This window comes from Lissotriton helveticus, chromosome 2_1 (genome assembly GCF_964261635.1).
Source record: "Lissotriton helveticus chromosome 2_1, aLisHel1.1, whole genome shotgun sequence".
In the NCBI taxonomy this organism is placed as follows: Eukaryota; Metazoa; Chordata; class Amphibia; order Caudata; family Salamandridae; genus Lissotriton; species Lissotriton helveticus.
The window spans coordinates 551,802,525-551,817,957 of NC_136059.1; the positions used below are offsets into that span (position 1 = coordinate 551,802,525).

At 48.1% G+C, this 15,433-nt stretch overlaps 1 protein-coding gene across 1 annotated transcript in view; it reads left to right on the forward strand.

The window, feature by feature from the left end:
• The first annotated feature begins 10,972 nt into the window (after positions 1-10,972).
• The window catches only part of TBCA (tubulin folding cofactor A), a 354,401-nt gene continuing 349,940 nt past the window's right edge, over positions 10,973-15,433 (forward strand). The window contains exon 1 of the mRNA XM_078675218.1: positions 10,973-11,127. Coding sequence (XP_078531344.1) covers positions 11,075-11,127 — 53 coding nt within the window. The 5' untranslated portion in view covers positions 10,973-11,074. The remainder of the gene's footprint in view (positions 11,128-15,433) is intronic.

Below are 15,433 nucleotides of genomic sequence, written 5' to 3' on the forward strand. Positions count from 1 at the left end.
GTATTTACAGCATTTAGCCCGATTTCAGCAGAGGTGTCTGCGGCTGAACTTAGGAAATGTAAATCAGGTTCACCAGGGGATCCCTGCCCGGCACATTGGTTCGGAATGCTGACCGAGTGGCTTGACCCAGTCCTTAACCATATTTGGAATGCTTCACTTCAGACTGGAATCTTCCCAACCACTTGGAAGCAAGCCTCTTTTCTACCACTTCTGAAGAAATCCAATGCCATCCCGGAAGTCCTCAGCAATTGTAGACCTATCTCCCTGCTATCGGCATCAGCTAAAGTGCTAGAGAAAATGACTCATCAACAATTAGCCTACTGTGTGGAAACCAACTATCTTATACAAGATTCTCAATCTGGCTTCCGCGCAGGTTACAGCACTGAGACTGCGCTGATATAAGTAGCCTACTGAGTCCGAATGTCAGTGGATGGCGGCTCCGCAGCCATGCTAGTGCTATTAGATCTTTCGGCAGTATTTGACACAGTGTGACATGCAATCCTGCTGGAAAGATTAAAACATATAGGAGTTTAGGGAGTGGCACTTGAGTGGATTTCTTCCTACCTTACAGGATACGGTCATCAAGTTTTTCTCTGCCCTTACACCTCATCAGTTAAAGAACCTAGATGTGGAGTGCCCCAAAGCTATGCCTTAAGCCTGTTGCTTTTTAATATCTACCTGGCTCCACTGGTGGCCCTCATTTTGAGGAGAAGTGTCAAGGTGGTCCCTTACGCAGATCACAGCAAGCTTGTGTTCTCCCTCAAAGAGCACTCTACGGCAGCCTTCGCCTCTTTCAAAGACTGCCTGAAAGACATTGCAGGATGGGTGAATTAAAATTGCTTGAAATTGAATGTCGATAAGACAGAGGTCTCATTTTTAAATCAAGCATCACATCCACCACCATGTCTAAGGTGGCCTGGGGAGCTAGGTATCCTGCCCCCCCCCCAAGGTATCGGTAAAAAACTTGGAGTCAGATGGGAAAAGGACTTGGCCCTCGCTGGTCAAGTCCGGCAAATTTCGGCAGCTTGCTTTGGCAAAATGAGATCTATCAGAAAATGTCTAGGCCTCCTGCCAGAAGAGAGGCGCAGGATCACGGTCCATGCCCTTGTGACATCCAATCTTGACAATGTCAACTGTCTTAATCTGGGGAAGCCAGGGTACCTGATCAAAAGGCTTCAACCAGTGCAGAATGCAGCGGTAAGGCTCATTCGCAAGGTTCCTATGCGTCTGCACATTTCCCCCACCTTAAACAGCTCCACTGGCTCCTGGTAGCCTGTAGGATCGAATTCAAAGCCCTCACCCTCGCTTTCCGTGCCATCTAGGGTAACAGCCCAACTACCTCAGGCAGCGGCTTAGCCTGTACTGCCAGGAGAGGACACTAAGGTCCAACCATCAACGTTACCTTCATGTCCCTCACTTTTCTAAAACAAGCATTTGCAATGCAATAGCTCTCGCATTTGAGAGAGATTAAGCTATTGGCATTGTAAATGACAATGCCTTTTATTTATGTTTTAAAAACCAACACGTAAATAAAAGGCATTGCCATTTACAATGTCAAGTCAAGTCAAGTCATAAAATTTGTATAGCGCACTACATACCCAGAGGGTTTCAAGGCGCTTAGGAAGGGGAGGAGGATTATACAATAGCTCAAACTCTCACAACTACGAGACCTATTGCATTGCAAATGCTTTTTTTTTAAACTATCTGCTTCTCTGATAGGGGCTACTTTCATTTTGGTGGCCAAAACTATTTTTTGTCCCAACCCGACCCAGGACAGAAGTCAGTACCACGAACATCCCTTTTGCTCAGCTCATGCAAGCAAGCGGACGCCTCGTGGACTGGTGATGACGCAATTATGCTTGAATCGGGAGAATCATGCGACCTGTACAGAAAGTCTGGTCTTCAAAATATGTGGACCAGGCTCCAAATCGCAGTGCACTTTACATCTCATTGTTTAAAAAAAAAACAGCATACTAGGAAAAGATCTAGAGCAAAGTGTGTTTACTGTTATGTTAACTCATGAGATTTGAACCTACATCACTCGTAAATGTGGGCCTTGCTCATGCACTGTGCTATGAGGCCAACTGGCCAATAGGGAGAGTACCAGAAGGTATGAGTTTAGTCTGTGTGTGTGTGTGTATGCCTTGTTTTTGATACGCTTGAGTCATATTCACGTGTCTCATATTTCAGTCAACCAGGCCAGTCCACTCAAAAAACGTGCCAGCCATGGCTTTTGATCACACTTTTAAATATGTTGCGTCTCGTAAAAAAATAGATATTTTAGAGGAAGAGAATGGGCCAAAAGCAGAGCAGCCACTTTGTACAAAAAATCTGCTACCTCTTGTGACCTTTGCCATGCGTTTAGCTTTCAAAATAATGTGGTGGTATGGGAGTGTTGGGAAACCCTGCACGGAGCTGGGGAATCAGGGATTTGTGCAGAGAACGAAAACAAAACTAAACTAAACCACCACAGAAGAGGGCGCCTCTGACGAACAGCGCGAAACACATTTATTTTGAGGACAGATGTTGTTAGTCAGCTAGTTATATATTGAAAGGGGTGGGGGGCTGATGACGCAAACGCATGCGGGGTGTACGCTGAGGCACTACGGCTCTGAGCTTAGTTGGTAACGGGACAATCTATGAATCTAAAAAAGCAAGAGTTTGTAGCACCATATTATGCCAGTTCGGCCTCGAGGCACTCTCCAGAGCAGTGCTTGCAGAAGCAGATAAATATTTGGACTTGCTTGATAGCAGCAGCTTCCTTTAACTAGCGTTGCGAAGCCAGGGACTGTCTAAACAAGCTGTCGCCATTGCGTGAATTAAAAAAAAAGTGCTTACCCACTTAATGAAGGGGACCGGATAACGCCGCAAGCAAACGATTGAGGTGGGCCGGCCAAGAAGGAGAAAGGGCGGTAACAAAAAAGCCTTGATTTCAATTGGAGGCCAGCGTTCAGAATAAATGATAATGACAGCCAAAGAGCGGGGCTTCAAGTCCCCTTCTGAAATCTTGATGATCAGAATAGGCCTCACAGAGGGGCAGCACTAGCTCTGCGAGACCTAATGAGACGGGGGGGAGGGAAGTCGTTCATGATAAGGACAGGCAAACTTTGGAATGCCCAACATAACATAACATGTGCATTTGTAAAGTCAGTGGTCGAAGTGGGGAAAAAAAGTAGGGGAACTGTGGGTGGAGAATCAGGGGGCGGGAATAACCGATTATTGAATCAGTGGGCGGAGTCAGGGGTGTGGCTAGAAATAGCAAAACATACCAATTTTTTGTACGTTTAGTATTTCACTGACCAGTTACAGCTTATAACGTTATTTAATTAAAACAATGGCTAAACATATTTATTTGAGGTTTAATTCAGGAAATAGCAAACACTAATAGGGAATACAGGTGTATGTAAAGCGTGTGAAATATAAGCAGGAACAACATGTTACATTAATGCTTTTACTCTCATTGTTCAGAAATCCATGATTATTTTTTGTCTCAAACATTGAGGTCATGAATACAGGGTTCCTCCTGTACAAATGTGTTAAGCAGGGCTCAAAAGAGAAAGGAACTCTTCAGGAGAATCTAGACTCACGGAAACCCACAAAGGCTCTTTCATATTCATGTCAGCCAGCTAGCTGCTCAATCATAATATAGCAAAAAGAACAACTGGTGGACAGAATGCAGAACAATATCATAGGTTCACCCCAGTACAGAGATCTGGGCCTAAATTCACGGTTTCTTTGCTCGCCATACCATTCCAGTTTGGACCCAGCCATATGCAAATCAGTCTTGATCCTGCACCCAATAGGAACAGTCCAGCCCGAACTGCCAGGCCAGGTCCACCCTGGACTGGGAACAAGAATCCTAGGACCGGTTTCGGGCTTTCACCCCTCATCAGCCAGAATAGCTTGATTCCAGTGGCATGGAGAGCACGGGACTCATGTCTGAGCATACCTGTCCCACTCGGGTGACAAATGCAAAAAAGAACAATTGATGGACAGAATGAAGAACAATGTCATACATTCACCCCAGTTCAGAGATCTGGGCTTAAATCCATCGTTTTTTGCTCACCATGCCATTCCAGTTTGGACCCAGCCATATGCAAATCAGTCTAGATTCTGCGCCCAATAGGAGCAGTCCAGCCCGAACTGCCAGGCCATATGTATTCAAGTGTCCTTTCGTTCAGGAAGTGAACACAAATCAGTACCCACTGAACTATGCACATAACATATTGCTCTTTGATATGCATGGTACATTTTCTTTGCAGCAGGCATATTACTGCTCTGCACTACCTTAGATGAGTAAAACAGCCACTAGACAAAACTTGCTCCCATCTCTCTCCAGCAGGTACATTGATCAAAGTTATCTTGGCACTTGTATTGTTGACCAAAACCTGCTGAATATACAAAGAACTTTGCAGTGTTTTTAAAACTCCTGCACTTCTACAAAACCGGTCCCCCCAAACTAAACTGGCCCCCTACCCTTCAAGTCGCCCTGGGAAACGCCTGCTCCTGCCCTTTCACTGCTCCTGTCCAGTCAGTACTCCTGCTCATGCTCGATCAACACTCCTGCTTCATCAATTCCCCTGCCTCCTCCCTTCTCCTAGCCCGTCACTTCTCCTACTCTGTTCACTGCTCCTGCCCTGTTCACTGCTCCTGCCCTGTTCACCGCTCCTGCCCTGTTCACCGCTCCTGCCCTGTTCACCGCTCCTGCCCTGTTCACCGCTCCTGCCCTGTTCACCGCTCCTGCCCCGTTCACCGCTCCTGCCCCGTTCACCGCTCCTGCCCCGTTCACCACTCCTGTCCGTTCACCGCTCCTGTCCGTTCACCGCTCCTGCCCGGTCACTGCTCCTGCTCATGCCTAATCACTGCTTCTGCCCCGTCACCACTCCTGCCCCGTCACCACTCATGCCCGTCACGTCACCTGCCCGGTCACTTCTACTGCCCGGTCACTTCTCCTGCCCTGTCACTTCTCCTGCCCTGTTGCCTCTCCTGCCCTGTTGCCATGGTGACCGTCCTGATCTCATCAGAAGCGGTCGCTCCCCACGCTGCTCCCTGCTCTGCCTGCCGCTGGATATCGTAGCGCTATACTGCAAGTGTGCTCTCTGAACCATTATTGCCTGATTGCTCTGTTGAATTATATTGTAGCGCTATACTACAAGTGTACTCTCTCATCTACTGTTGCCTGTTTGCTCACTCTGTTTGTATCGTAGCGCTGTATTGCCAAGGTGCGCTTTCGCGATTGTTTCAGTTGTGCTGTGCTGCCTGTGTGACTCATTTGCGCCTGATTGTGCCGGAGCCTCTGCCATTTTCTTCGCATTTATTTACTTGGTGCCCCAATCCTGTTTCGCTTTTGGCTTACAGCCATTTTGTTGTTGTTGTTGTGCCTCCCTGCCCGGCTCTCCACCCCGCTCCCGCCTCCCAGCTGCTCCTCCCTCGCCCCTCCCCCCTCCACTATCCTCATATGACAGATGCCTTCGCGCGCAGCGTTCACGCTCAGCGGACGCGCCCTATGCGCGCCGAAGGCGTGCCAAAGGTAAGCCCGTCTATGCCCGTCCGCGCCTGGACCGCGCCCAGCGCCAGACCCCTGGTCCTCGCAAATCCCACTCCACCCGCATAACGTACGATGCCGCATCCCTCTCAGCACTCAACCCCGGCCGTCTCCCAGACTGCTACCAAGCCGCACCAGGACACACCCATGGACCCTTCACCTGCCACTCCTGCAAGTTCGACTGCATCAGGACCCACACCAAATCTACAAACTCCAAACAGAGCTCAAACACTAACCACCTGAAGTGCATCCTACTCAACACCCGCTCGGTCCACAGACACGCCATTGAACTTTGGAACCTACTCGACACCACTTCGCCGGACGTCGCCTTCCTTACAGAAACCTGGATGAACGTCTCATCAGCTCCCGACATCGCCATAGCCATACCGGACGGCTACAAGATCATCCGAAAAGACCGCACCATCCAAACAGGAGGAGGCATCGCCATCGTACACAAGTACTCCATCCGCATCACGACCAGCTCAGACGATAACCTCGCAGCCGCCGAACACCTTCACTTCCAGATCCACACCGACCCCAAAACCACACTCAGAGGCACCCTCATCTACAGACCACCAGGACCCCGCACTCGATTCAGCGAAGACATCACTGACTTCATCAGCCCACACGCCCTCCCCTCTGAGGACTACATCCTACTGGGAGACCTCAACTTCCACCTGGAAAAGAAAAACGACAGCAACACCACCACCCTCCTGGACAACTTGGCCAACCTCGGACTAAAACAACTTGTTGATACCCCCACCCACTACGCCGGACACACGCTCGACCCAATCTTCACCTCCAGCAAGCACATCTCCTTCAACCACACCACAGCTCTCCACTGGACGGACCACAGCTGCATCCACTTCAACTACAAAAAGACCACGACCCACAACCTCCCTCAACCAATCCCTCGAAGAAACTGGAACAAAATTACCACCGACCAGCTCTTTACCTCGCTTCACAAAAACCCTCCTGCCAAAACATCGGACCAAAACCAAGCTGCCACCAACCTCACACAATGGATCACCCACAGCGCCGACGAACTAGCACCCTTGAAAAACCATCTAATCAAGCAAAGTAGCAAAAGAGCCCCCTGGTTCAACGATGACCTTAAGACATCCAAGAAGTTCTGTCGTACCCTCGCGAAAGCCTGGGGAAAAAACCCAACCACTGACAACCTGACCACCTTCAAGAACGCCACCCGCAAACACCACCAACTAATCCGATCCACCAAGAAATCTGCATTCAAGGATCGACTTGACAACAACGCCCACAACAGCAAGGAACTATTCAACATCGTCAAAGAATTTACTAACCCCACCGCCGGCACCAACGACATCACCCCATCCCAAGACCTCTGCGACTCCCTAGCCTCTTTCTTCCACAACAAAATCGCCGACATACATAACAGCTTTGAAAACAAGTCCGGTGACCAGTCCACCCCACCCACCCCCGAACCAAATCCCCCCTCTAACAACCTTTACGCCTGGAACCCAATCACCACTGAAGACACCATCCACCTGATGAACTCCATCCACTCAGGATCGCCAACCGACCCATGTGCCCACCACATCTTCAACAAAGCAGACTCCATCATCGCACCCCATCTCCGAGACGTCATCAACTGCTCCCTCAACTCCGCCACCTTCCCGGAAAGCTGGAAACATGCCGAACTCAGCGCCCTTCTGAAGAAACCCACAGCAGACCCCACTGAACTTAAGAACTACCGCCCCATCTCACTCCTCCCATTCCCTGCCAAAGTCATTGAGAAAGCCGTCAACAGTCAGCTTGCCACCTTCCTCGAATCCAACAAATCCCTCGACCCTTCACAGTCTGGCTTCCGAGCCAAACACAGCACCGAGACCGCCCTCATCGCAGCAACTGACGACATTCGAACACTACTGGACAACGGAGAAACAGTCGCCCTCATCCTACTTGACCTCTCCGCAGCCTTTGACACGGTCTGTCATAGCATCCTCATACAACGCCTCAACAACGTCGGAATACAAGGAAAAGCATTGGACTGGATCATCTCGTTCCTCGCCGGAAGAACCCAGAGAGTCCGCCTCCCCCCTTTCAGATCGGTGCCCACCGAAGTCATCTGCGGCATACCACAAGGATCATCACTCAGTCCCACCCTCTTCAACGTATACATGAGTCCCCTCGCATTGATCGCGCGCCAACACAACCTCAACATCATCTCCTACGCAGACGACACCCAGCTGATCCTCTCCCTCACCAAAGACCCAAACTCCGCCAAAACCAACTTACATGACGGGATGAAAGAAGTGGCCGAGTGGATGAAGAACAGCCGTTTAAAACTGAACTCGGACAAAACGGAAGTCCTCATCTTAGGATCATCCCCCTCTGCATGGGACGACTCATGGTGGCCACCTGCCCTGGGAAACGCACCCAAACCAACGGACCACGCCCGCAACCTGGGCTTCATCCTGGACTCCTCCCTCTCGATGACCAGACAAGTCAACGCTGTTTCCTCATCATGCTTCAACATCCTACGCATGCTCAAAAAAATATTCCGTTGGATCCCCACCGAAACAGGAAAAACGGTCACATACGCACTGGTCACAAGCCGACTGGATTAAGGAAACACCCTTTACGCAGGAACCACAGCCAAACTACAGAAAAAACTCCAACGCATCCAAAACGCCTCAGCCAGACTCATACTTGACATCCCCCGCCAAGCTCACATCTCCGGTCACCTGAAAGACCTCCACTGGCTCCCCGTCAACAAGAGGATAACGTTCCGACTCCTCACCCATGCACACAAAGCCCTTTACGACCTAGGTCCCAAATGCCTTAACACGCGCCTGTCCTTTTACACCCCCACCCGCCAACTCCGTTCGTCCAATCAGGCCCTAGCCGCTATTCCGCGCATCAACAAATCCACCATGGGGATCCTTCTCCTACTTAGCGGCCAAAACCTGGATTTCTCTCCCCACCCACCTCCGCCTTACACAGAACCACCTCTCCTTCAGAAAGCAACTTAAAACTTGGATATTCGATAAGTAAAGAACTACCCCCTCCTCCCTCAAGCGCCTTGAGACCCTCTGGGTGAGTAGTGCGCTATACAAATTCTGAACTTGAACTTGCCTCTCCTTCCCCGTCACTTCTCCTGTCCCTTTCACTTCTCCTGTCCCAGTCACTTCTCCTGTCCCATCACTTCTCCTGTCCCGTCACTTCTCCTTCTCCTGTCCCGTCACTTCTCCTGTCCCGTCACTTCTCCTGTCCCTTCACTTCTCCTGTCCCTTCACTTCTCCTGTCCCGTCACTTCTGCCCCGTTCACTGATCCTGCCCCATTCACTGCTCCTGCCCCGTTCACTGCTCCTGCCCCGTTCACTGCTCCTGCCCGGTTACCACTCCTGCTCATGCCTAATCACCGCTCCTGCCCCATTACTTCTACTGCTTCATCATTTCTCCTGCCCCGTCACCTCTCCTGCCCCGTCACCTCCCCTGCCCCGTCACCTCTCCTGCCCCGTCACCTCTCCTGCCCCGTCACCTCTCCTGCCCCATCATCTCTCCTGCCCTGTCACTTCTCCTGCCCCATCACTTCTCCTGCCTGGTCACCTCTCCTGTCCAGTTACCTCTCCTGCCCAGTCACCTCCCCTTTCCTGTTGCCTCTCCTGCCCCGTCACTGCTCCTGACCCGTCACTTTTCCTGCCTCGTCACATTTCCTACCCCAACACTTTTCCTGCCCCGTCACCGCTCCTGCCCGTTCACTGCTCCTGCCCGTTCACTGCTCCTGTCCGGTCAGCACTCCTGCCCGATCACCGCTCCTGTCCCATCACTTCTCCTGCCCCGTTCACTGCTCTTATCTGTTCACTGCACCTATCCGTTCACTGCTCCTGTCGGTTACCGCTCCTGCCTATGCCTAAATCATCGCTCCTGCCCTGTCACTTCTCCTGCCCCATCACTTCTCCTGCCCCTATCACCTCTCCTTTCCGGTCACCTCTCCTGTCCCGTCACTGCTCCTGACACGTCAACTCTCCTACCCCATCACTTCTCCTATCCGTTACTTCTCCTGCCCGGTCACCTCTCCTGCCCTAGTACCTCTCCTTTCCTGTCGCCTCTTCTGTCCGATCACTGCTCCTGCCCAATTCACTCTGTGTACAACATTAACAAATTACACATGGTGTCAAGTTCCCCACGTACTCTGTCTGAGGAAAGCTCCTCTGTAATCACCAACTCCAATCTCACTGGCACTTGATATGCTATAGGCAGGGGGCGGGTGCATTGTCATTCGAAAGGGGGTAATCAGCCTCAATCGGACTGACAATGGGCCTCCCACAGCCTGTGAGAGCTCAGGGAGGGGCTGCTGCAGCCTCTGGAGTTCACAGAGTAGTTCGAGCCGCACCTGGAATCTAATGAAAAAAGTTATCGTTTTTTAAGTCGGACTATTCTTGCCGTCCCGGGATGCTTTTTTGAAAGTAAGAAGTAGGGGAACGGACTGAAATTATTTTTAGAAGTAGGGGCACGCCGTGCCCTTCCGTTCCCGCCCACTTCTACCACTGTGTAAAGTGCATGTTCACCCCAGCCACGGGGCATGTTGGCGCTGAAATAAAAACTGCACATTGTTACCCAACTCATTTTATCGACCTCAAATTGCTGAAAGGCTGAATGGACCCACCAGGATTTGAACTTGTGACCATGAGGTTGAACACAAACTCCTGCAGTGGATGAATTAGTTCAATGAGCCACCAGAACCGGCCTGACCCTACCTCACCACTTACTCATGCTGAACTCTGAGCAACATTTTAGACAGGCACTCAAAACCTGTCTCTTTAAGTAAGGGTAATATTCTCGAGAAGTAAATCTCTGTGGTCTGCTTCGTTAGCGTCCGATACCTCACAGGAGGTAGCCGTGCGCTTTAAAGTGTCCCTTGATTGATTGACTTGACTGCACGCTCCCTAGTCACTTGGAACGCAGAATGCAGGCTAATCCCACGCTCCATGTTCCTATACAAGGTTCTAGCATATAATATTTCTGGGCACAATTGTTTTAGACAATCCTTATCTTTCTGGAAGCACCTGTACTTTCTTCTCCACCGACCTGTCTGTCTAAAAATTGTACTGACCAGCGTTTTATTAGAAGGAACAAATAAGCATAAAAAAATATCTGCAAAAGGCTAATTAACAGCCAACCGCCGTCCTTGACCGAGTTACCCGAGAGTATAATCATTGGATAGAGCAAGTTCAGTCAGCTCCTGCCAAACATGTTTTGCTCCTCCCAGCATATGGCGAACCATTGAAGGCTTAAACAGTAGTTCACGCACATCGACGGAACGGCGTTGACGCGGAAGCCATGTTAGTGTCAGGCAGACCGATCGTTCTCTGCTCATTCCTTGTAATGAGAACGGCCTGGCTTTAAGGTGGCAACTCTAGTGACGCTGCCACGCCCATGCTCAGACGCTGGTGCGCGTTGAGGAACTTTCGATATTCCACGTTTTGAGCACTCATTTAGCTTCACTGCAGTACGGTCCGCTTCTTCAAACCTTCATTCCACATAGAAATGGCAGACCCGCGCGTCAGGCAAATTAAGATCAAGACCGGTGTAGTAAAAAGGTGAGTGCATGGCTATTTTGCGATTAAAGCTCTTTGCCATCCCCACACTAAGAAGCTGAGTCACTCAGGGCTGAGGGATCACGGCCTGGACCCTCTTGTTCTGCAGGCATGTCGTAGTACAGCATCACCACAGGGTATCACCGCAGCCAATCGCGGGCAGATGTATTCCTAAAACGTTCGTACTCCCCCACACCCCCACCATCCCCAAATCGTGGAAGCTCGTCCATGCTGCCACTTGTCCCAAGGAAGGACTAAAATGACCCATAAGTGCCCAGGTAAGGGCACCATCAAACGACAGTTCTACCCAGATCAGGCTTTAAGTGCAACTATGCTTTGGAGGTTCGCTAGTACACCCGACTCCGACAAACTGTAACTAAAAAAAAAAACGTTGTACGCGTGTGATTGCACTGCCACACCCCGGGCATGTGGCTTTCCTAAACTCCGCTGTACTGAACGTAACTCATCCTTGGCTTATGTGATGGTACTGTCGCGCACTGAACTGTGGCCATATGAGGATACTTACCATACATCAAGTTATGTCGCTATGCAAGGTTTATGTTATCTGTATAGCTCACTACTTTGCGTTGTTGCTTTTTCATGAAGCAGGTGCAGGTTAGAGTCTAAATAAGTGTTAGGGGAAGTGTATGGTATGAATTGATCGTGCTTCTGCCGACTGTAGAGTTCTCGATACTTTTGAAGCACCCGAAGCGGAGCATGCTAGTATAGAAGGTAGCTGGATCTACACGAGGTGCATGGTTGCGTGGAGATGTTTTGTGTGGGACGAGCATGTCGTGATCTATGAGGACAGAAGATGTGATCTGATTGTGTCGTCTGTGGTAAGTTGCTACATCTAAAGCTGTTTGTGTGGTGAAGTAGATGCTTGAGTGGTAAGGGTGGAAAGGACTGCCCTAGTGCCCAGAAAGGCGTGCAGGTGGAGTTGGCCTCTGCGGGGTAAAGTGGAATGTAATGCTATGTACAAAATATGGTGGTAGTGTCTCTCTAAAGAGAGAGCGTCCGCACATAAAGCAAATTTAACTCAAACTGAAAACAATTCAACGTGTGAAATTACTGATGTAATGATCTTAGTATAAAGCCAACAAGGTGCACTGATTTCCTGATTCACACCCACCACCACGGGTGTCAAAAATAGTGAGAAAAGGATTTCAAGCTAATATCAAGAGCCAAAAAGAAAACAGGTTAAGCAAGCACTCTCTAGATTAATCGTAAATACACCATATGTTCATCATCATTTTTAAATCATGATATGCTTGAAAGAAACAGTTTTCATGGTGTATATTTGAGATTGATAAATAAGTACATAGTTCATTTAAGGTATGTAGAAAAGATTTTGTTTTCTCAAAATATGGATCCAAAAACTGATGTGAGTATTCCAAATCATTTATTTCATGAATTAAAAACAGGTATTATGTTTTCCAGCATACACCGCCGACACGTGTTTCGTCTTTTTAAAAGAGTTTTTCAAGGCAAACGCTAATCATAATACTGGATCACGATAAGGCAGATCCTGTCTCGTAGTCCGTATATGAGAGAAATAGATGGTCACAGATAATATCTGCCTCCTAAAATGGTAAGCCCAGAAGACGTGGTTGAAATCAACACGCTTGTTTTCATGAATTTTGATGTGGGGTATCAGGTGTAGACCGCCTTAATAGTCCGTAATGGCGAGAGTTGTCTTCAATAGTTCAACTTTCTTGCTTCGTGGAGGTTAAAACCTTCATGTATATGTGGTTAATCGACCCTGATAAGTCTACGGAAACGCGCCATCCGTACGGAGCCTTCACTGCTGCCAGTCACTTGCTTCGTGGAGGTTAAAACCTTCTTGTATATGTGGTTAATCGACCCTGATAAGTCTACAGAAACGCGCCATCCGTACGGAGCCTCCACTGCTGCCAGTCACTGGCAGCAGTGGAGGCTCCGTACGGATGGCGCGTTTCCGTAGACTTATCAGGGTCGATTAACCACATATACATGAAGGTTTTAACCTCCACGAAGCAAGAAAGTTGAACTATTGAAGACAACTCTCGCCATTACGGACTATTAAGGCGGTCTACACCTGATACCCCACATCAAAATTCATGAAAACAAGCGTGTTGATTTCAACCACGTCTTCTGGGCTTACCATTTTAGGTGGCAGATATTATCTGTGACCATCTATTTCTCTCATATACGGACTACGAGACAGGATCTGCCTTATCGTGATCCAGTATTATGATTAGCGTTTGCCTTGAAAAAGTCTTTTAAAAAGACGAAACACGTGTCGGCGGTGTATGCTGGAAAACATAATACCTGTTTTTAATTCATGAAATAAATGATTTGGAATACTAACATCAGTTTTTGGATCCATATTTTGAGAAAACAAAATCTTTTCTACATTCCTTAAATGAACTATGTACTTATTTATCAATCTCAAATATACACCATGAAAACTGTTTCTTTCAAGCATATCATAATTTAAAAATGATGATGAACATATGGTGTATTTACGATTAATCTAGAGAGTGCTTGCTTAACCTGTTTTCTTTTTGGCTCTGGAATGTAATGCTCAAAGGTCAGAGACGTGTACCTGCTGTATAGCAGCGGGCTCGTTGATGCACTTGAGCATGCCAGTGTTGTGAGAGGTTTAAGTGACCTAGCGCACACCTTCATACATAGCGGAAATGAGTGCATTCTAAGTTTACTGCTAGTGAGACAACTTTACAGTTCATGCTCCCTTTGTAGCACTGCACCAGAGTTTGGTGCAAGTAGCACACAGGAAAACCGTGATATTTAGAACTCCAAAGCAGTTTTAGTGCTAAGTTGGGGTGCAAAGCCTGACTGGCTAGGGTGTAAGAGATTGGTCTGCTCTCAAAATTGTGAAAGTTGCGAGTTGGCAATTTCCCCCCCCAAATTTTTGGGAAAGCAGGAAGAAGGGAGATAGGTCTATAATTAGCCTGAAGTTTGGGATCTGCTGTGGGTTTTTTAAGTAATGATAGGATTTTTGCACCTTTCCAATTTGCAGGAATCTTGTCAGATTGTAAAGAGGTGTTCAACACTCTATTTATGATGGGATTAATGACCTGGGCTACTTTGGGCAAAATTATGGGAAGGCACAGGTCGGAAGGAGATCCTAACTTCAAAATCTTGGTCACTTTCAAGGAATCCTCCAAGGACATAAGACTAACATTAGCAAGGCTTGGCCTCCCCTTGACAAGTGTGGAGACCTATACTTGCAGAGTGTGCATCCACGAGTAGACTTGCTTGGATAGTGGACATTTTGTCATGAAAAAACAAATCCAGTTGGTCACACCATTCTGCTGAAGGTTGGCAGTCTCTAGAGATAACCTCGAGATTCAAAATGGTTTTACAATTTTAAAGATCTTTGTATTTATTACCAGCTTCCGCAATCTTGTTCTCGAAGAAAACATTTTTCGCTTGATGCACCTCTGATTAATAGTTCTTCAGTGCTAGTTTGCAAGCAGTTTTGGTGTCTAAACTGTAACTGTAATCTTGTCTCAATTTCCTCTCCAGATATTTACATTGTTTTTTGCATAATCTAAGGTCCTCATTAAATATATGCTACGACCTGACCAAGGGGAGGTGGTCATATGGCCGTTGGGTCATTGTCGACATTGCTAAGTTAGCATGACCTCTGCTGCCATGATGCTGCTTTTGAACATGCTACTACATGACTTTATTTTGCAAGACTCTGTTTGTGCCTTTCACATGAGAACTTTCTGCGTTCTCTGTCTGTTCCTGGAATTTAGCCTGGACACCGAGTGCAAGGTCGATAAACAATGCCCCTTGTTGTTCTGTTTTGGTCAGTCCCTAGCACTTAGACAAAACATGCTACACAGCTGTGGCTGCTGGAAACTCATGCTTTGATATTACAGGGTTGCCTGTAGGTTTAACACACAGTTGGAGAGGAACCTTTCCAGGGAGAAGAGCTGTGCTGTTTCTATGATGTAAAACACCATCTAGGCACTAAGGTATGGGGTCTGCTGACAAAGCCCAGATATCTTCCTTAATATAATAAATCTTCTTTCCAAGGGGATGGTGGTTGGGCCGTATAGTCCTTTATCCTCTGTCAGTATACAATGACATCCCCTTTTATAGACTATGGACTTGCGACAATGCAAACTGTTTTGGGTTTATGCGTTTTGCTGCTGGAAGTGACTCATACTGCATTATAGAGCATTATAGTTAAAAAAGAATAATTTGAACTATAACAGTGACTGTCTGTTCTTATTGTGGACAAGTACGAGTGAGTGAGCGAAAGGGTACATCTTGCTACCACGATTCCTGAAAG